This window comes from Myotis myotis, unplaced genomic scaffold (genome assembly GCF_014108235.1).
Source record: "Myotis myotis isolate mMyoMyo1 unplaced genomic scaffold, mMyoMyo1.p scaffold_m19_p_3, whole genome shotgun sequence".
NCBI lineage: Eukaryota > Metazoa > Chordata > Mammalia > Chiroptera > Vespertilionidae > Myotis > Myotis myotis.
Genome location: NW_023416335.1, coordinates 25,006,569 through 25,028,426, shown reverse-complemented (window position 1 = coordinate 25,028,426; position 21,858 = coordinate 25,006,569). Strand labels below are relative to the sequence as shown.

Below are 21,858 nucleotides of genomic sequence, written 5' to 3'. Positions count from 1 at the left end.
ACAGAATTTCCGGAGGATGACGCTCAGAAATCAGGATTTTAAAAAGATTCTCAGGTGATTCTACTGTGCAGCCAAGGTTGAGAACCACTGATTTAGTGGGATCAGGAAGGTGTGGTGTATTATGAGCTTCTAAAACCAGGTGAAACCATTAATACTAATTGCTACCTACAACAAATAATCAATTTGAACCACGCTTTGATCGTGAAATGACCAGAATGGGCCAGAAGACACGGCAAAGTAATTTTGCTTCATGATAACGCACCATCACACACTTCAAAACCAGTTAAAGACACGTTAAAAGATCTTGCCTGGGAAGTATTAACCCACCCGCTGTATTCACCAGACCTTGCTCCTTCAGATTACCACTTGTTCCAATCGATGGCACACGCACTTTCTGAGCAGCACTTCACAATGTACGAAGAAGTGGACAATTGGGTCTCTGAATCGTTTGCCTCAAAACAAGAAAAGTTGTATTGGGACAGTATCCACAAATTACCTAAAGGTGGGGGAAATGTGTAGCTAGCGATAGACATTACTTTGAATAAAGCACTTTTGATGTTTCTCTTGAAATTATCGTGTTCTCTTTGGTTACAAAATCTGCCATTATTAACCGGTACACCTAGTATAGTTGGTAAGGGGTTAATAACCAAAATATACAAATAAATCATTTTAACCCAACATAAAAACCAAACAAACAAAAAAAACAATCCAATTAAAAGATGGGCAGAGAACCTGAATAGACACTTCTCTAAAGATATACAGATGGCCAATAGATACATGAAAATATGCTCAACATCACTAATTATCAGGGAAATGCAAATCAAAACCACAATGAGATATCACCTCACACTGTCAGAATGGCTATTGTCCAAAAAAATACCAAAAACAAAGAACAAGTGTGGAGAAAAAGGAATCCTCATGCACTGCTGATGGGATTGTAAACTAGTGAAGCCACTATGAAGAAGTGTGGAGGTTCCTCAAAAAATTAAAAAGAGAATTACCATATTACTCAGCAATTCCACTCCTAGGTATTTATCCAAAGAAAACAAAAACAATAATTTGAAATGATATATGCACCCCTATGTTCGCTGCACCATTGTTTACAACAACCAAGTAGGGAAAGATGAATAGATAAAGAAGATGTGGTGTATACATATACAACGGAATAGTACTTAGCCATAAAAGGGAATGAAATCTTGCCATTTGGGACATAAATGGACCTAGAGTATTATGTTAAGTGAATTACACTGGAGAGAGAAGGCAAGAACTATTTGATTTCACCTATTTATGAAATCTTTAAAAAGAAGCAAACAAAGGAACAGAACAAAATAGAAACAAACTCATAAAGAAAACAAACTAATGAAACAGTGGGGTAGGGGAATGGACTGAAAAGGTGAAGAGGATTAAGAATTACCAATTTCCAGTTATAAAATAAGGCATAGGGATATAAGGTACAGTATAGGGAATAGTCAGTAATATTATAATTACTACGTACAGTAACACATGGGTTACTAGACTTACTGTGATGATCACTTTGTAAGGGATATAAATGTTGAATCGCTATGTTGTACACCTGAAACTAATATAATATTGTATATCAACTATAATTTTAAAAAACTAGCCACAACTTAGAAACAAAAAGGTAAAAATCATATTTAGATTTTACTGTCCACCAATTCTTAGAAAGTCAAGATGCAAATGAAGGATTCTCAAAGTTTTTGGTCTCAGAATCCCTTCATAGTATTAAAATTACTGAGATTCTAAAGAACTTTTGTTTACATAGGTTTTATCTATCGATATATAATAAACCCATTATGTTAATACAGACAAGATAGTTCAGTGGTAAAAGTGGCAGTGTTTTACACTTCAGTGACTGAAATAGTCCGATTTAATGAAAGAGCTGGGTTGTCATAGCTGTTTCTGCATTCATCTGTTGTTTCGGTTTTCAGGCTGAAGCATATGGAGGAAATGCAGCTTTCCTCAGAGGTGTAGCTGGGAAAGAGAGCGCTCTCAGACTCTGAGAGGGTCTCAGTGAGCCTGCAGGGTCCTCAGACCACACTGAACTGCTGATGTAAACCACAGGGGATGGATTGTTTCTACAGTTTCTGACTAAAGGTTTTAATTTTTTCCTGCTAAGGCAAAAAGAAAATAAAAATCCAGAAACATTTCATTGAGGAATAATAAAGGATAGGCTGTCATACTAAGTTAGTTGATAAAGTAAAAATATAATTGATATTTAATGTCTCTTACTATTTTAACACTGGAAATCTACCTCTAGGTAAGAAACAGGTCATAACATATTTATAGTAAATTATAATATTTTTATCATACTGCTAAGCTCTTCAATTTTGTGGTTCTGTTCTGTGTTGCAGGGCGCCAAGTTTTTCCTTTTCTTCTTTTCTCTTTCACTATCCAAGTGCTATCGGTCCCTTCCTTATTCCTTTCGATCTTTTTCTTTCCCAGGTGTGTTTAGAAGACTGTCCTTTTAAATCAGTTTGTTCTTTAAGTAAATCTGTCTCTAGAAATCATGTACTTGGCATTTGTATCGTGTCTCTTTAAACTGAGTACTCAAAAGGGTACCAATCTCTTTAAATTCAGTTCCAGTATCTTTTTATGGCATCAGGCCCATTAAGGGGATGCACTGCCCTGGCCAGTGTGGCTCAGTTCGTTGAGCACTGTCCAGTGCACCAAAAGGTTGCTGGTTCGATTCCTGGTCTGGGCACATGCCAGGGTTGCAGGCTCAATCCCTGATGGGGGGTGTGCAGGAGGCAGCAAATTGATATTCCGCTCTCACATCAATGTTTCTTTCTCTCCCTTCCTCTCTCTCTAAAAATCTACTTCTCTATCAACAGAAGAAGATGCACTTACTTTGAAATTTGTTCCCTGCAGTTTGTGGTCTAATCTCCATTTTTGTTTTAAAAATGATTTCAGATTTTGAGTGAATTTAATCTTTTTAGTGATTATTCCAACTCACCCATAGGCCCCTTCACTAGAGTTCTTCTGTCTTCCTCCAATTTCTTCTGCAGTCTGCCTTTACTTGCCTCGGTTTGCCTTTCTTGCCTGGCAGAATGGGGGTGGGACAGGTGTGTGGGATGGGGCTGGTGTTTGTTTTCTTTTTTTCACTCATAGTTATATTTCAGCTGGGGCATTCTGTCTTCAAGTAATACTGAAGTGTAGCTTTGGTAGAATTGTTCCCTTCATGTAAAGCTATTTCAGGTTATGTGGGAAGATTTTAGGAAAGTTGTTTATTACACAGCGTCCTTGGTCTGCAGCTACCCAGAAGTCCTAATACTATATTCTTAACTTTAAGAGATAGTTAACAAATTTTTAAAAGTCAGACTTTAGTGAGTGGTCTTTTACCTGAATGTTTCTTCTTGGAGCTGTTCTAATTGAGTTTGGAGCTGCAGATGCCTTCTTCCTGCTGGACTGTTAGGATCTTCTATAGAGTCAGACTGATTAAGTCTTTCCATTAATACCTGATTCTCTGCCAACAGGCTGCTTTTCTCCTCTTGCAATGCTGCAACCTGTTAGAATAAAGGAAGACAGCAGTTATTTCTTCCAATGACATTGGCATTGCCATAATCACCTGTGAATTACCATGATAAGTTAAAGCCTATTTTTTAAAAAGTACAATAAAAAATAATAAAATACATAAAATAAATAAAAAGTACAATCAACCTCCACTTAAACCATTCAACATTATTTTTGGAATATTGCACAAGTAGAGTAATATATTAAGAGTAAGCAAGAATTCATTATTTTATATCTGAAAAGACAGTTAAGCAAAGATATATAGAGGGCAATTAAGCACACAAAAAGATATTTATGATCAGTCATTAGGAAATGAAAATTAAAACCACAATGTTACACCAATACACTTTGACTACAATGGCTAAAATTAAAAAACTGGCTGTACCAGAGCACACAAATGGAAGCCTCATACACTTCTGGTGAGCATATAAAACAGTTTTTCATTTTCCTAAAAAATTAAACATGCAACTACCCCATGACCCAGCCATTCTACCCCTAGGTATTTACTTGAAAAACAGAACCACATGTCCATGCAAAGACTTATAAAAATGTTTATAGCATCTTCATGTGTAATAACGAAAAACTGGAACAGCACAAATATTCATCAGCAAGTGAATGCATGAGTAAATTGTGGTATATCCATACAACTGAATACTATCTTAATTACAAAAAATTAACTATTGATACGGACAATATGAGTAAATCTCAAAATAATGAAAGAAGTCTGACCAAAAAAACCCACACCACACAACAGTACGCACTGTATGATTTCTTTTATATATAATTCTAGAAGATACAAGCTAATTTATAGGGACAGAAAGCAGTTTGGGACTGGAGGGGGATTACAAAGAGTCACGAGAAACTTGGAGGGTGATGGACTCATTATATTGATTGTGGTGATTTCACATGTTCATACATATGTTAACATCTATCAAACGTGTACATTTTAAATGTGAGTAGTTTGTTATATGTTGAGGTCCGGTGCACGAATTGGTGCACAGGTGTGTGTGTGTGTGTGGGGGGGTGGGATGTCCCTTAGCCTGGCTGGCTATCGGGGCCATCTGGCCCAGTCCCGATCAGGGCCGATGGGGGCGGGCAGGCTGGGGGAAGGGACCGTGGGAGGTTGGCCAGCAGGTCACGGGGGAGGGACCAAGGGAGGTTGGCTGTGGGAGTACACTGACCACAAGGGGGCAGCTCCTGTGCTGAGCGTCTGCCCCATGGTGGTCAGTGCACATCATAGTTACTGGCCATTCGGTAGTAATGTTCACTTAGGCTTTTATATATATATAGATTATCTCTCAATAAAGCTGTAAAAACAAAAGTTGCCTGCCATTTCTAATTCTCCCTCTCCATCCCCCATTGCCTTCTGAACTCTTTCTGGTTGGATACTGCCCCTACTTTTCCACCCGATCTGCTCACCCACTGACTTCCAGGTCACAGTGCTCTACCAAGAACACTTGATACAACCGATCACATCCTCCTCGTTAAAGTATTTTCTTTACTTGGCTTCCAGGACACCTTACTCCTGGTTTCTGTACCAACTCACTGGTCTACCTTCTCTTTCTTTTGCCATTAGAGTATTGCCCTGCCATTAGAGTATCCTACAGCTTTTCTTTTCTGAACACAGTGATGGCTTCCAGTTTCATGGCTGTAAACACCATCTATTCACTGACAACTCACACATTTCTATTTCTAGCCTAAAACCCTGACCTGGATATCATGTCCACTTGGATGTCTAATAGGCATCTCTAATTTAAACTGTCCAAGCTGAACTCTTAATTACCCCCCGCCCAGTCCTTCCACAGCCTTTCCCACCTCAGTAAACGGTAACTCTATCCTTCCAATTGCTTAGTCATAAGTCTTAACATCTTTCCACCACATCCAATCTGCTAGCAAATATCATTGGCTCTACCGTCAAACACACTTGGACCACTAGCCCTAAATTCTGATGACCTAAACCAACATAATTTTTTGCCTGGATTACTGCAATGACCACTCAATTAGTCTCCTTGATTTGGCCCTATTTTCCCTATATTCTATTCTCCACACAGCAAAACAAGCACACTCCATTAAAACAAACAGATCACAGGGCTACTTTGTGCAAAAGCTTCCAATGACTTCCCATTACTCAAAGTCAAAGTCTTTCCAAAAGCTTGTAAGGCCTCTCCAGACTAATTTCCACACTCCCTTCCACTCCTGCCACCCTCTGTCCTGCTGTTCCTGAATGTACCGCCATGCTCTACCTCAGGCCTGTGCTCAGCCTGTGATGCTCTTCCCTGAAAATCTAAGAGGCTTGCTCTCATAACCTCTTTAGGATTTTACTACCATGTCACCTTCTCTGGTGCACCTGTATTGACTACTCATTTTAAAACTACTAACTCTTCCTATCCTGGATTCCCTATTCTACCTTCTCTGCTTTATTTTTCTCTAGAATACTTACCATCACTTAAAACTATATTCTCTATTTATTGTCTGTCTTCCTTACTAGAATGTAAACACCTGGGGGCAGGAATATTTTATCTATTTTTTTATACCCGCCCCCCCCCCTTCATTATATCTACAGTAACTTGAGCAGTGGATGGTACATAGTAGGTGCTCAGTAAAAGTCTACTGAATAAATGAATGAATCTGAAATGCCAGCTCTATAATTTATCAGCTTTCCATAAATCAGTCTTTTTAAAAATTATTTTATTTTTTTATTGATTTTAGAGAGAGGAAGGGAGAGAAGGAGAGGGAAAGGAAACAAGAGAGAACCAGAGAGAGAGAGAGAGAGAGAGAGAGAGAGAGAGAGAGAGAGAGAGAGAGAGAAACATTGATTGGTTGCCTCCCACATGTGCCCTGACTGGAGATTGAAACCACAACTGGATTTGTACAGTGACCAGGAATTTAACCACCACCTTTTGGTGTTCGGGATGATGCTCCAACCAAATAAGCCACACTGCCAGGGCTGCGTAAGTCTTTTCTCAGAACAGAATATGGCTCTATTCTATGCCACTGGTCTATTTCATTCATTTCTGCTTTTTCATTCTTCTTTCTTTTTTTTAAATATATTTTATTGATTTTTTGCAGAGAGGAAGAGAGAGAGATAGAGTTAGAAACACCGATGAGAGAGAAACATCGATCAGCCGCCTCCTGCACATCCCCCACTGGGGAAGTGCCCACAACCCAGGTACATGCCCTTGACCGGAATAGAACCCGGGACCTTTCAGTCCGCAGGCCGACGCTCTACCCACTGAGCCAAACCGGTTTTGGCCATTCTTCTTTCTTAAATAAATGTTTATGGCTTAAAATCTTAAATTTTAAAAATTCATTTCTTTGCTACTAATTTCTAACTTTAATTGCATCTTTATCACAGAGCATAATCTAAAGACACAGATTTTTTTGAAATTTTATTAAGAACTGCTTTATAGCCTGGCTGGTGTGGCTCAGTGGTTGAGCACTGATCTCCTATGAACCAGGAGGTCACAGTTCAATTCCCAGAAAGGGCGTATGCCTGTGTTGTGGGCTCGATCCCCAGTAGGTAGCATGTAGGAGGCAGCCAATCAATGATCCTCTCTCATCATTGATGTTTCTACCTCTCTCTCCCTCTCCCTTCCTCTCTGAAATCAATAAAAAAAAATATACTTTTAAAAAAGAACTGCTTTATAACCTGGTATGTGGTCAGTTTATAAAGGCTAAAACTTTAATGCTAGACTTATCAGACTAGCAAAGATTGCTAAAATATTTTAACTCAATATATTTGGCAGAAATCGTTTTCACAAACACAGAAAAAGGAGACTAATTAAAAATAATACAGAAACATGATTTAAGCAAAATATCAAACAAGGCAAAGGAGCTTAAAATGAAAAGCTAGTTTCCTATTGACATTTTCCACTTCTAAGAGACAACTAGTTTTTAAAGAAATTTTAAAAATAATTTTTATTGATTTCAGAGAGAGAAAGGGAGAGGGGGAGGGACAAAAACATCAATGATGAGAGAGAATCATCAATGGGCACGCCCCTCACTGGAGATCAAGCCTGCAATCAGGCATGTGCTTTGACCGGAATCCAACCATGACCTCCTGGTTCATGAGTCAACATTCAACCACCAAGCCACGTCAGCTGGGCAAGAGACAACTAGTTTTAACTGTTTTAATTTCTATTGCTTTCAGTAGTTACTTTACATCTCTTAATAATATGTTATAAAACACTATTTCTTGATTTATCAACCTTAGACATTATCTAGTGACTCTTCCTCTGACAAGTTAAATTACAGCAACTTCTGCCATCTCTTCTTTCCACAAAGATAGTTATGTCACTATACTCACTCCCTTCATTGGTCACTGCTGCAATTTTCAACAACTACTCACTGACTCATTTCACTCAATTACTCACCACTCACTCACTCAACTCACTCACTCAGGTATTCACTGTGTGCCTACTACATACTAGACACTGTTGCAATTTTATTGGTGCAAGACCTACTGTGATAATTAAAGCACAGAAAGTTCTTATTCCACCAAATAGTTATATATTCAAAATAAATCACATTAAATTTATAAACAAAAACATATTAAGTAAACCAATAAATACATGCAAAAATGAGAGTGACAAGTACTATGCAGAGGGTTAAAGTAAGAATAATATGAGAGTCTGGATGATTATTTTAGATTGGCTGACCATGGAAGGACTTCTCAAGGAGGCCTAATTTAGTACTTGGCACATCTAAGTGCCCAATAAATATTTTATGACAAATAAATCAGGTGGTCTGAGCTGAGATTGAATGACAAGAAGGAGCCAGCCATGGAATGACTATTGCCCCACAGAAGTGGTTCTTGACTCCCTTCTTGGAAAGACAAGAACATTAGTGGCCCTCCCCTTCCCTCATCACTCTTGCACTATTTTCATTCTCAATCTCTATACCTTTACTTTCATAATAACATTTCTCTACAAAACAATTCTAAATGTTGAAAAGCCAGAAAGCTTACATTAGAGGTCATACCATGACTATGTTCTACTGTTTTCTGCAGAGCTAAGTGTGTTATAGGGCTATCCTTTTTTTTTTTTTTCCTCATAACCTCTCTAAACCTTGCCATTCACTTTGAAATCTGTTTATACCAGTGAAACCAAGGGTCCCTATGACTTTAAATTTAGTTTTAAATCCTAGCTCTCAAAATCATATCCCTTTCTATATATACCCCTCAGAGACCTAGCCTTTCCCCCAATAACAGCAAACCCTGAGGCAGCAGGAGACAGTAGCCGGACCTGACGACTGGTCACAGTCTGAACTTCCGGCAGGATGAAGATACTATCTTGACCTAAGTTATGTTTCAGCTCTTGAGCATTACGGTGGAATGACCGCCTCGCCACTTTCCCATGAGACCAAACAGGGATCTGGAAAAGGCTTCAGCATTGTCCTCAAAACCTGAAGAAATAATTTATTACCTTTACCTCAAATTTGACCAATCAGTTCCCAGCATGACCCTGAAATCTCTAAGTCACGGTGTCTTGTGATTTTGTCCTATATGTATAATCTGCAATCTACATGCCATCAGGGCGTCAAATTTTTAGAGTATAAGTCTCCATATTCAATTCAGTATTAAGTTATTTTGCTTTCTATACTGCAAACTCCTGCTCATGCATTTCTCTGGGCCAGTGCAGGCAGGTGGAGTCAAGGAAAAAAACTGGAGTTACAGTAACATCAGGGATTGGTAAACATTTTTGTGAAAAATGAAACAGTGCCTATTTTAGGCTTTGAGAGACATAAGTCTCTGTGGCAAGTACTCAACTCTGTCACTGTAGCATGAAAGTGGCCACAGACAATAACATCAATGAGTGTGTGGCTGTGCTACAATAAAACTTTATAAAAACAGATGGCAAGCTGTAGTTTGCTAATCCCAATGTATAACTTTAATTTTTTATTGTTCAAAGATAATATTTATATTCTGCTTGTAAAATTAATTAACTCTACTTTTATTATAACTTTTAGCATTTATGTAGTTCTAAAATCTGAAAAACAATTAATAACATTTATATTGGAAAGGAACCAAGATGGCGGCATAGGTACACACTTGTACTTGCTGCCTGGCACAACCACATCAAAACTAAAACTAAAGGACAAAACGGGTACCATCCAGAACCACAGGAAGGCTGACTGAGTGGAAATTCTACAACTAGAAGGAAAGAGAAAAGCGCACTGAAACTCGTAGGAGGTGCAGAGGGGCAGAAGTGTGGAGGTATGGAGGTGCGCGAGCTGGCAACTGGATATGCTGTTGTCTTTTTCAATTGGGAGGGAGATACAAGCTTCCAATTGTTCTGAACTCCAGTTCTGGGCAAGACTCTGGAGACCCAGACTCATAGGGGAGAAAAAACTGGACTGTTTGGCATCGGGCCGGAACATGAGGGCAGCTATCTTGCAGAGGTGCTTGCAGCGAGCATTGTTCCTGCACAGGGTCCCAGGACACAGACCCCGGACATCTCAGAGGCAGAGCAGACTGGCAGCCATGGCTCCACGCTGATGATTCCCTGAGACCCCGCCCCACCCAATTTATAACCCCACCCAAGCTGTGAGCAGAGGCTTTTGAATATGAATGGCCTGTTCTTTTTCAATTTAAAGCCTAACAAACTGCCACTGGGTCAAAGAGCACAAAAGCTTCCAAAAGAAGGCCTAGACAACAGCCTGCATTACTTCACAGCTGCGCCTCATCTGGGCATCTCCAAACCCCAAACAAAGGAGAAATCTGCAGATCTCTCTGTAGCTCCTCAGGATGGCTCAGGCAGTGGCTGACTTTGCACCTCCTTGGAGATCCAAGAGCCACTGTACCCAGTGGCCAGAGTGAGATCATACCAGAGTACAACTCTTCACATCCATAAGCGACACACTCAAGAGGCAGACTCAGGGAGCACCAAAGCCCCACTGAAGCAAGTCCTGTTCCATAAGGGTGTCTCCAGCACAGCAGTTCTCTCATTGTAGACACAGCTGGTCCTCACAGCCAACTGGCCTGTGATACCAACAGCAATCAAGACTTAACTACAACAAGACTGCACAGAGCCCATAAAGGGGTGCACCAAGAGTGTCAACCTCAGGTAATTAGGGAGGCTGAGCCACTGGGCCCTATAGGACACCTAGCACACAAAGCCACTCTATCAACACAGGGAAGCAGCCAAAATGCGGAGACAAAGAAAATGCTCGCTGCAAGCACCTCTGCAAGATAGCCGCCCTCATGTTCCGGCCCGATGCCAAACAGTCACACACAAAAGAAATGGAGGAAAGCAAACTACTGGATATAGAGTTCAAAACCACGGTTATAAGGTTTTTCAAGAATTTTCTAGAAACCTCCAAGAAATTTAGTGAGAACTTCAAGGATATGAAAAAGGACCAAATAAAGAATAATATACAGAGCTCCAACAGCAGACTAGAGGATCGCAAGAATCAAGTCAAAGATTTGAAATATGAAGAAGCAAAAAACACCCAACCGGAAAAGCAAAAAGCAAAAAGAATCCAAAAATATGAAGATAGTGTAAGGAGCCTCTGGGACAACTTCAAGCGTACCAACATCCAAATTATAGGGGTGCCAGAAGAAGAGAGAGACAAAGATATTGAAAACCTATTTGAAGAAATAATGACAGAAAACTTCTCCTACCTGGTGAAAGAAATAGACTTACAAGTCCAGGAAGCACAAAGAACCCCAAACAAAAGGAATCCAAAGAGGACCACACCAAGACACATAATTATAATGCCAAGAGCAAAAGACAAAGAGAGAATCTTAAAAGCAGCAAGAGAAAAACAGTTAGGTTCCTACAAGGGAGTACCCATATGACTGTTGGCTGATTTCTCAACAGAAACTATGCAGGCCAGAAGGGAGTGGCAAGAAATATTCAAGGTGATGAATAGCAAGAACCTACAACCAAGATTACTTTACCCAGCAAAGCTATCATTCAGAATTGAAGGTCAGATAAAGAGCTTCACAGATAAGGAAAAGCTAAAGGAGTTCATCACCACCAAACCAGTATTATATGAAATGCTGAAAGGTACCCTTTAAGAAGAGGAAGAAGAAGAAAAAGGTAAAGATACAAATTATGAACAACAAATATGCATCTATCAACAAGTGAATCTAAGAATCAAGTGAATAAATAATCTGGTGATCATAATAGAATCAGGGACATAGAAAGGGAATGGACTGACTATTCCTGGGGGGGAAAGGGGTGTGGGAGATGCGGAAAGAGACTGGACAAAAATCGTGCACCTATGGAAGAGGACAGTGGGTGGGGAGTGAGGGCGGAGGGTGGGGCGGGAACTGGGAGGAGGGGAGTTATGGGGGGGAAAAAAAGAGGAACAAATGTAATAATCTGAACAATAAAGATTTAATTAAAAAAAAAACAGGAAAAACAAAACAAACAAAAAACAAAAACAAAAAACAAACAAACAAACAAAACAGCATCTTGTCCTTATTTTACAGAGGAAGTATCACTAATTTTACTGGCAGTATTAGATTAAAAGAGAAAAATCTCTGCAATTGTCACCACTTCCTCTATGGCCAGTTTCTGGTTTATCTTGATCCTTTTATCTTTTGTTATGCAAATTTCCCTCACATTCAGAATTAGTCAACAGCATGGGTAACTGGTAGCTATATGGGATCACTTTAGGGCTTCACTTTAGGGCTTTATCTACAAGAAAATGACCTTTATGTAAATTAAAGAACCCAGAAAAAACAAAACAAAATGAAAAGGACCTCACTCTGCAATACTAATACTCAATCTAACCTCCCTATGCTTCTGTTTAAATTCTGTGGAAAAGTGGCTCTGACTGGGAAGCTGGCTATAGTATAGGTCATTCTACATGCAATGGGTGGCAGGGTTGATGGGACTTAACTCTTCTACATAAAACCTCAAGTTGCAGCCTCACTCAGCCTTCCCTTGTATCTGTGCTCTCCCTGGGGTTCTGCTCCAGTAGACTGCCCTTCTCTTGTTGGCCACTACATTCTTTACTCCTTTCAGCCATTCAGGACTTTTCCAACTGCCTTCTGGTTTTCAGAGTTTGGTGAAAACTGGTAGTGTGTTGTGCTACTATAGCCAAGCCGAGGGTTAAATATTCAGGAAAGGAAATTAATAATGTATTTGCTCAGTCCATCTTTAACCAGAAATGTGTTTTCCTTTATTTTTCTTTAATTAGGGTTGCACTGTAGACAGACTGTACTTATGGCAGGACACAGTACATTTTGTGGTATTTACAGTGGTACATTTCAAACAGGTGCTACACAGACCAGAACTCTTACCTGCATATCTAACTCATGGCATCTTTGAGCAATTTCTTCCTTGGCTGACAAAGCTTCATTTAGTTCCTCTGTAGTTTTCTTCAACTGATTGGAAACAAAGAGATACAATAAGCATTTCAATATGAAGTGGCAACAATTAATAATTACATTTGTATAATAAGGAATTAAACATTATCCCCCTTTTCTTTATGAGGGACAGGGAGAAATCAAGAACCCTCTGTGCAAGAATCAAAAGAAGGCACTTCTAACTCTGAATATCTTTTAGTCCTAAATCTGTCTTTTCTGTACTTTGAATTTGGTTCTTTTTGCATATCAAGTTTTCCTACACATCTTCTTCCTGGCCTACTTGGTTCTTAGTAATGTTGACTCAAATAACAGAAATTTTACCTTAGTAAAACATGTATGTGCTAGAGGTCAAGGGTTTCAATTGTTAAACTATATAGACTAGTGTATTTCAATACAAGTTTTTTAGTCATATTAAAACTTTATGTTAATTTGTGTATCAGTTTTAAAAGACTTTTATTATTCTGATCCTCAACATAAACCAAACATTCCTGAGTGTGCCCATTATATAAACTTTAAGTTAGCAAAGTATGAACAATTAATCAATTATAACTAATTAATTAATCACTTAATTTTTAAAAAGAAAAAAATGGATTAAAATAAAATTATATTAGCTTCTCGTTTCATGTGACCAAACCTCTGTGTAATATAAGTACAAAAAAATTCATTCAGAGTAACAACTTTAAAACCAAATACACTACAAAGTAAGGGAAGGACAAATTACAACTTGGGTTAAAATGATAGCATGCCCTAAGATTTTCCTGCCAAACATTTAGAAACTATGGAGAAGAAATGAAAGAAGAAAAAGACCACAAAAGCTTCTCTTCAAGCTTTGGGACAGATGTCCCAGAATAGCTGGAACACAGAAAGTGGCAATGTAACTAATTGCATTTTATTAAAATGCAATAATTAAAATTACAAATTAACTCTTCCATTAAAACCATAAAAACACCCTTCATTTAAAAATGAAGGACTAAGTTTCTCAGTGCATTTAAGTATGAAGGTTAGAGGAGACATCTTCAATTGAAGAATAATGTGAAATAAAATGTAAACTATCTTCTTATCATAAACTAGAGGCCCGGTGCACAAATTTGTGCACGGGTGGGGTCCCTTGGCCTGGCCGGCAATCGGGGCCATCTCACCCAGTCCAGATCAACTGGACCCCAGCAGCAAGCTAACCTACTAGTTGGAGCATCTGCCTCCTGGTGGTCAGTGCATGTCACAGCGACTGGTCGAGTGGCTGACAGAACAGTTGACTGATTGGTTGGACACTTAGCATATTATGCTTTTATTATATAAAATAAACCATAAGATTATTTATACCAATAGAAAATGCATACAATTTTCCAGAAAAGCATCTAATGTGTTAAATGTAGTATACAGAAACATATCACTAATAGAAAAAGAAAAATCAGGACTAGAAAACACAAATTACAAGAAATTAAAGAAGTTAATTTACTTTAAAGTGAGTTATGCAATAATAAAATGTGTAGTATCCATAAGTGGCTTAAATTCTTAAATTTTTGGTAAAACACAAAGAATTATACCGATATATTACAAAAGCAATTTCAACTGAATCATCCTTTTCATTAATATTTAAACTTTATCCTCTTCAATCTTTGCATGGATAAAAACAATGCAAAATTAGGTACCTGGCGATCAAGGTCAACATAGGCATCATTTCCAGCAGAGACAGGAGATTCTTTACTCATCAGCTGAAATTAGGATTTAAATGATTTTAACTATGAGGCAAAAAAGACATCCTATATAATATACTTACACAACAAACATGAACATGCAGCCACTATAGAATTATAAAAATTAAAATGCAAATGCAAATGTAAAAAGAGTATTTTCTTATACATTAAAACTTCTCAGTCTGGAACTTTGTTTTCATTCCAAGATAATGCCTTCATTTAAAATTATAGGTCTAAATTCTGATACTCATTTTCTCTGTAGGCCCAGTTTTATTCTTATAACTAAAAAGGTAAGTTTTTAAGTTAAAAATGTGGCCAAATATTTAAAAACATGAGTTTTTCAGTAAAAAATGGCAATACTAGCCCTGGCTGATTTGGCTCGGTGGATAGTGTCGGCCTGTGGACTGATAGGTGCCAGGTTCGATTCTGATCAAGGGCCTGGGTTGTGGGCTTGATCCCCAGTCGGGGGCATACAGGAGGCAGCCGATCAATGAGTCTCTCTCATCATTGATGTTTCTCTCTCTCTCGCTCTTTCTCTCTCTCTTTCCCTTCCTCCCCGAAATCAATAATAAAAGAAGGCATATAATAAATGTGAAGAAATACAGGAAAGTGACATAGTATTAAAAAAAAAAGGCAACACTGAATATTTTTAAAGAATAAATGTGGGCAGCCTAACTGGTGTAATTGATGTTTCTCTCTCCCTCTGTCTTTCTCTCTCTAAAAGCAATAAAAACGTATTTTAAAAAACACATGAGTAAATGTAGACAATATCACAATATCCAAAACGTGGGAAAAACCCAAATGTCCATCAAATGAATGAATGGATAAACAAATGTGGTATTATCCAGACAATGGAATATTATTCAGCCATAAAAATATTGATACATGCGACCACACAACCTTAAAAATATGTTAAATGAAACAAGCTGGGCACAAAAGGGCACACACATCCAATGACTCCATTTAAATGAAATATCCAAAATAAGGAAATTCAGTGACAGAAAGCAGATTACTGGTTGCAGGGGCTGCAGAAAAGAGGAAATGAGGACTGCCTATTTAATATTTACAGGGCTTCCTTCTGTGGTGATGAAAAAGTTCTTGAACTAAATAGTGGTAATGTTTCCATAACATTATGAAATGTACTAAATGTCAATAATGGCAAATTTTATGTTACATATATTTTACCACAATGAAAATGTGCCTTAAATAAAAAGTCTACCATCTTACAAAAGCTTTTCTTCAATCCTGTAATTTTATCCAGCTCCCTACTGTCCTCCTCCTAAATCCATCCGTCACCAAGCAGATTGATGCAAGCTCTGATAATTTTCAACTCTGTCCACCCTAACTGCTATAACCTAGTTCACCTCCCATCATTCTTCACTGTATAATTATTTAGCTAAAGTCTCTTACTGCTCTACCTTTTTCTAACTTGTTTTTCTCCAATCCATTCTTCTCATTGCACGGATTTTCTCAGATACAGACTTCAATGTATTTTCTCCTTAAAATCTATTCATTGTTTCCCAAAATTCTGACTCTTTTAACAAAATTGCTCAATATCCTAATGATCTTGTCTCTTATTTGTACCTTACAATGTTTGCTACAGGCATTCTTTTAATACCTCCAGCATGCTACACAGGACTTGCTTTCTCTTGTCTCCTGGACTTAAGTACAATTTTTGCCCTTTCCTTACCTTATTTCATCCTTCTGTGCTTGGTCTAGATGCCACTTTCTTGGAAAAGCCTTCCCTAACGTCCCCAACCAGAGTTAGATACTCCCATGAGGTACTCCTATATTTTTCCCCATAATGGGCACTTTTCATTTTGAATGCCTTAAATGCATCTGAATTGCTTGTTTAGCCATTTCTCCCATGAGGCTTACACTTTCTGAGTCAAGAGACGATGTCCATCGTTTTCATAGTTGTATCCATACTGCCTACCACACCTCGTAGTACATATTAGGTACTCAACAAATATGTGCTAAATGAATAAAAGGAATATGCACATAGTAAACATATAATCTATTCTTAAAATCTAACTATACATACAAATTTTATATGTTGCTTTGTTCACCTGACAGTTTAAATGTTTTCCCTTTGTCATAAGATACCCTGTTTTGTGTGTGTGTGGTTTTTTTTACAAGTTTTTATCAGCTACATAATATTCCATGGACTGGAACTATTATATTTTAATCACTTGCTCACCAATGGATAGACCTTTTCCCCCCTACATTTCCGTTAATATAAAATAACGGAAACATGGGGGAAATTCAGTGACTGTTGTGCCCAATCTTGGTCTGAATTTCTAAATAATTCCTTGGGATAGAGTCATAAAACTTAAAAAAAGTTGGTCACAGACTTCAATTTTTAAAATATTACAGATTATAGACATAATGCCTGTTATTATAGAAACACTGGAAAATGTAAGAGAGAGTATAGAGCATTCCACCACTTGGCAATGATTAACATTTTTGCAAATTTGTTTTCATTCATCTTAATTTTAATGTTTAACAGAAATGGCATTATGCTGTTCACTGTGCTCTGGTTCCCTACATATTATAAGCCTTCCCCTATGTCATTATGTAGTTTTCAAAAATATCCTTTAATGTCTACAATATATCATTGTACCATAATTTATTTATCCATTCCCCTAATGCTGGGAGTTAGTTTTTTCTGCTTCTAATTTTTAGTACTAAGAAACAATGCTGAAATAAACAATCTTGAGGCATTACAGCAGAGTGGTCACGTATATGAGCTCTGGATTCAAACTGCTTAGATCTAAGTTCTAACTATGCTTCTAGTTCCTGTGTGAACTTGATCAAGTTACATTGTGAGATTTAAATAAAAATGAGAAATTTAAATGAATATGACTTCCTTTAATAAAAATGAGATAAGTTCTAATTTAAGTGTAAAGAAAAAATTTTTTTAAATGAGAAGAATCTCTCTTCTTAAATTTCTACTTGTATTACCTAAGCTCATGTTTACTCCTTTATTTTCTCACAAGCTGTAAGCACAAAGCTCCAACGTACCTCTTGAATGGCTGTCATGACAACATGTTGAACAGATTCTTCCATCATCATAATGGCCTGGATGTACTCTGAAAACAAGAACAATCTGGAATGTCACTGTTCAAGTTAAAGAGAGTCAAGGGAGCAAAGACTAACCACGAATTCTTATAAGGAGTTGCCAGTGTTTCGATTCTTCCTAGGCATTCCTCATATGACTGCACATATGTGCCATATGTAAAGGCTGCAAATCACAGTATTTATCTTTCCTTAATGTCACCCAAATCCATCCCCAACCATTCCTTATAAAGTTCAGGCTACAGCTAATGGTCACAGGAATGCAGGATGCTAGGAATGTAAAGCAATGAAATGGTAAACCCTAAAGCTGGGGTGGAAAAAACTACATATTACTGTTCTTAAAAATCTAAAAATTATCTTACTTTCACATTATTCTTTGGTACATGTTAAAAAAAAACCTTTGAAGTCTGTGCTTTATTCTTATGTGACATAAAAGCACTGAACTGTGTGTAATTCCAACAATATTTTCTACTATAGGAAAGAAAAATCTTAATGGACCTGAAAGCTGCTTAGGAGAAAGAATTAAGATGAATTTAACATAGAAACTGATACTATAGGTAAACAAATATTGAATAACCCTGAGCTTTTAAAAATAATGATTCACATCTTTAACAAGCTCAAGCACCAACTTCATCAATCTTCCCCTTAACATTGCTGAAAAAGAGAAGGATCTCTTAGCTCAGTAGTGACAAAATTGGGGGAAAACAATGGCTTGCCTTCTTAAAAAGCCCTGGAAGTAGTTTTTATTATTTTCAAACCCAACAATGGATGACAAAAGTGACATTAAATATAAAAAAAATTAGTAGGCCAGCTAGATTCCAATAAAAATGGTAAATATGTTTTAACTAGAGGCCCAGTGCACAAAATTCGTGCCCTCTCACAGTCTGGGAGCCCTTAGGGGATGTCCGACTGACGGCTTAGGCCCGTTCCCCACAGGGAGCAGGCCTAAGCCAGCAGTTGGACATCCTTAACCGCGGAGGCAGGAGAGGCTTCCGCCGCCACCACTGCGCTCGCCAGCTGTGAGCCCAGCTCAGGGCTTCTGGCTGAGTGGTGCTCTTCCTGTGGGAATGTACTGTCCACCAGGGGGCAACTCTTGTGTTGAGCGTCTGCCCCTGGTGGTCAGTGTGCGTCATAGCGACCAGTTGTTTGGTCGAGTTGCATATTAGCCTTGTATTATCCTATATAATAAAAGCCTAGTATGCTAAGTGTCCAGTCATCCGGTGACCAGTCGACTATTCAACCAACCAAAGCGTAATATGCTAATGATATGCTAAGGTTGCTCAACCGCTCACTATGACATGCACTGACCACCAGGGGGAAGATGCTCGGACCAGTAGGTTAGCTTGCTGCTGAGGTCTGGCCGAGATGGGGCCGGACACGCCCTGGAGCCCTCCCACAGTCCCTCCCTGGCCTGATTGTGCATTGGTGGGGTCCCTCGGCCTGGCCTGCACTCTCTTGCAATCCAGGACCCTTTGAAGGATGTCGGAGAGCCGGTTTTGGCCCAATTCTGCAGGCCACTCCCCTCAGGAGGGCGCCAGATGCAGGGCTCATGACTGGCGAGTGCTGCTGTTGCGGTGGCGGCGCACAAGCCTCTTCCAATCAGGACTGATTGGGCGTGAGCCCACAGCAGGCGTAGTGGGGCTGGGATGAGCGGGAGCGGCAGGTAGGAGCTGCAGGCGGCATTGGACTGTGGGTTTCGCCCGATCCCCGCAGGCTACCCTAAGGGACCCCACCCATGCACCAGGCCTCTAGTATAGGATAAGAAACATTTAGAAGGGCAAAATAATTAGGAAATTTTAGCATCATCCTGCCACACATATAAAAACAAACACAAAAACTTGTCTCAGCACTCCAAGTGTTATCTGAAGGAGTCTTACTGTGAAATTGTTAAATTGTTCTGTCTCTTTTGCCAAGAGACATATGTCTTTGGAATACCAGACTGTAATCCTTTGCTTGACAGGTAACTTGTTAAAAAGAAAAAAGTATTTTGATAGTACTATTGTACTATTAAAGTATGACATTCTGACATTGTTTCTGAATGCCAAAGATTTTAATCAAAAACATGTTTTTAAGGAAGTACTGTCCTAAGTACACTGTATATCCAATCAATGTGTGGTTAAACACAAATATACACAACACACTTAAATCACAGGCATTGTTCTTAGGCCAACAACAGGACTATATCGTAACTTAAAGTACTATTCAGTAAAAAACAAACCAAACCAAGCCTTTCGTCCAAGTTTAATTTTTTGTTTTGTTAATGAGGAGCACCCCGAGTGTTGAAATGCAAGGGAGTGCTTTTAGATATTCTGTTCCAATGTACCAAACATAGAATTCCAAGCCTACTGCAGAAAACGGCATAACTAGAATGACTAAAACAACCTTCAAAATAAAAGACTGTGAACATGGAAGAGAAGAAGCAGTGGCACTGATAATGGGGAAGGAAAACTTAATGACAGCCTACTGGGAGTGAAGACAATGACAGAATAGGGAGGTTAGGAAGTTATTAGTAAGGTGTGAGAGGGGAAGCGTTAGTTAAGAAGCGGTGTTGCCACGTCAAGGCCCTTCCCCGCGAACACCGTAAAATGCTAAATGATAAAATGATGATGAGAACTACATTAATGTACAACTTTTGAAACGTAAAAATATAATGTAGAAGTCTTAGAAGTCCAAATACAAGTATGTATGATTACTGGGTGCAGAGCTATGAGACTATGCTGAGGAATGAGGTGTGCTATATCAGGAGTTGATCCTGAAAACTTATCTTTTTGGTCCAAAATTTACAGTACAGTTTAATAGAAGAGTACTAAGTTTGAATGTGGAAGAGATAGGGTTTTTTGTCCTTGCCTAGCCTCTCACAAGCCCAAAATCTTGGGTAAGTCATGTAACACTTATGAGTCTGAGTTTCCTAATCTGTAAAAAGTAATTTTTTGTTCTGTTAGTGTCTAGTAGAGTACCAAGCAGAAAGGAGACGCTCAGTAAATATTATTATTAGTGTTTTTTCTACTACTAATCTTTGCTTCTTCAAATTTACCACCACTTATTTGTTCCAATTTGAGAAGTCAGATAGTTATTTCAATGTTCTGACCAATTGTTCCTTACTTCTAACTTAAGAAACCATCTTAAAGCCCTGATATTTAATTTTGTTTTTTTAAAAAAATATTTTTATTTATTTCAGAGAGGAAGGGAGAGGGAGAGCAACATAGAAACATCAATGATGACAGAGAATTACTGATTGGCTGCCTCCTACACACCCCACACTGGGGATCGAGCCCACAACCTGGGCATGTGCCCTGACCGGGAATCGAACTATGACCTCCAGGTTCATAGGTCGATGCTCAACCACTGAGCCACACCAGTTGGGTCAAAGCCCTGATTTTTTGTATAGTGCTTTATGGATTATAGAGCAAATACACATACACAACATCACATACTTCTCATGACCATCAGGTTTTGTATGCTCACTCTGTAAATGGGGGAACATTTGGCTGAATGTCCTATCTGATGTTGATCATGTGGTAAATGGCAGAGTCACTTTAGGAAGCCTTATGTTAATGTCATAAATGTGCAGTGACATATTACCAAGTAATATGTAGTAATTCAAAACTCCATTTAATTCAATTCTTAGCTCTGTGTTCCAGAGAGCAGAGAATGACCTCTGGATAAGTGAGATGTTAAAATCCTCTTCAAAGTTTTCATCATTTATATATAATTTCAGGGGAAAACTGAAACTAGGTTTTAAACAGAACACTTGATCTGTGTGAGAAGCTCAATAAATATAATTGTCTTCTTTTCCACAGGACTATGCATATAGTAACATCCTTGCCTTTTCCTAATCTTTCCCTCTAATAAATACAATTAGCCAAGTCGTTAATAGCTACACACTTCAAAGGACCCTTACTTATGTATTAAAGATAATCCCAAGAGTTGATTAATCTCCTTATAGAATCTATATAATAAAAGACTAATATGCAAATTGTCCCCTCGACCGGGAGTTCGACCAGGAGCCGGCCAGTCAACCGCCTGTGGCCCCAACCTCCCGGCCGGCCCAGCCCCCAATCGCCCCCACACACCGATTGGGGCCGGGGCCAGCCGGCCACCCTCCCATGTCCCCACCCCCCCTGCCAGCTGGGCACGATCAGCCCAATCGGGGCGGGCCAGCCGGACCCCACCCATGCATGAATTCGTGCACAGAGCCTCTAGTAAATATATAAGCTATTATCTGAATTTAATCAA

At 38.7% G+C, this 21,858-nt stretch overlaps 1 protein-coding gene across 2 annotated transcripts in view; it reads right to left on the bottom strand.

The window, feature by feature from the left end:
• HOOK3 (hook microtubule tethering protein 3) overlaps positions 1-21,858 on the bottom strand; it is a 92,962-nt gene that overhangs the window by 53,660 nt on the left and 17,444 nt on the right. For both annotated transcript variants that reach the window (XM_036299250.1, XM_036299251.1), the window contains exons 6-9: positions 17,569-17,636; positions 14,500-14,562; positions 12,785-12,868; positions 3,361-3,524 (exon numbers count right to left, since the gene is read on the bottom strand). In XM_036299250.1, coding sequence (XP_036155143.1) covers positions 3,361-3,524; positions 12,785-12,868; positions 14,500-14,562; positions 17,569-17,636 — 379 coding nt within the window. The remainder of the gene's footprint in view (positions 1-3,360; positions 3,525-12,784; positions 12,869-14,499; positions 14,563-17,568; positions 17,637-21,858) is intronic.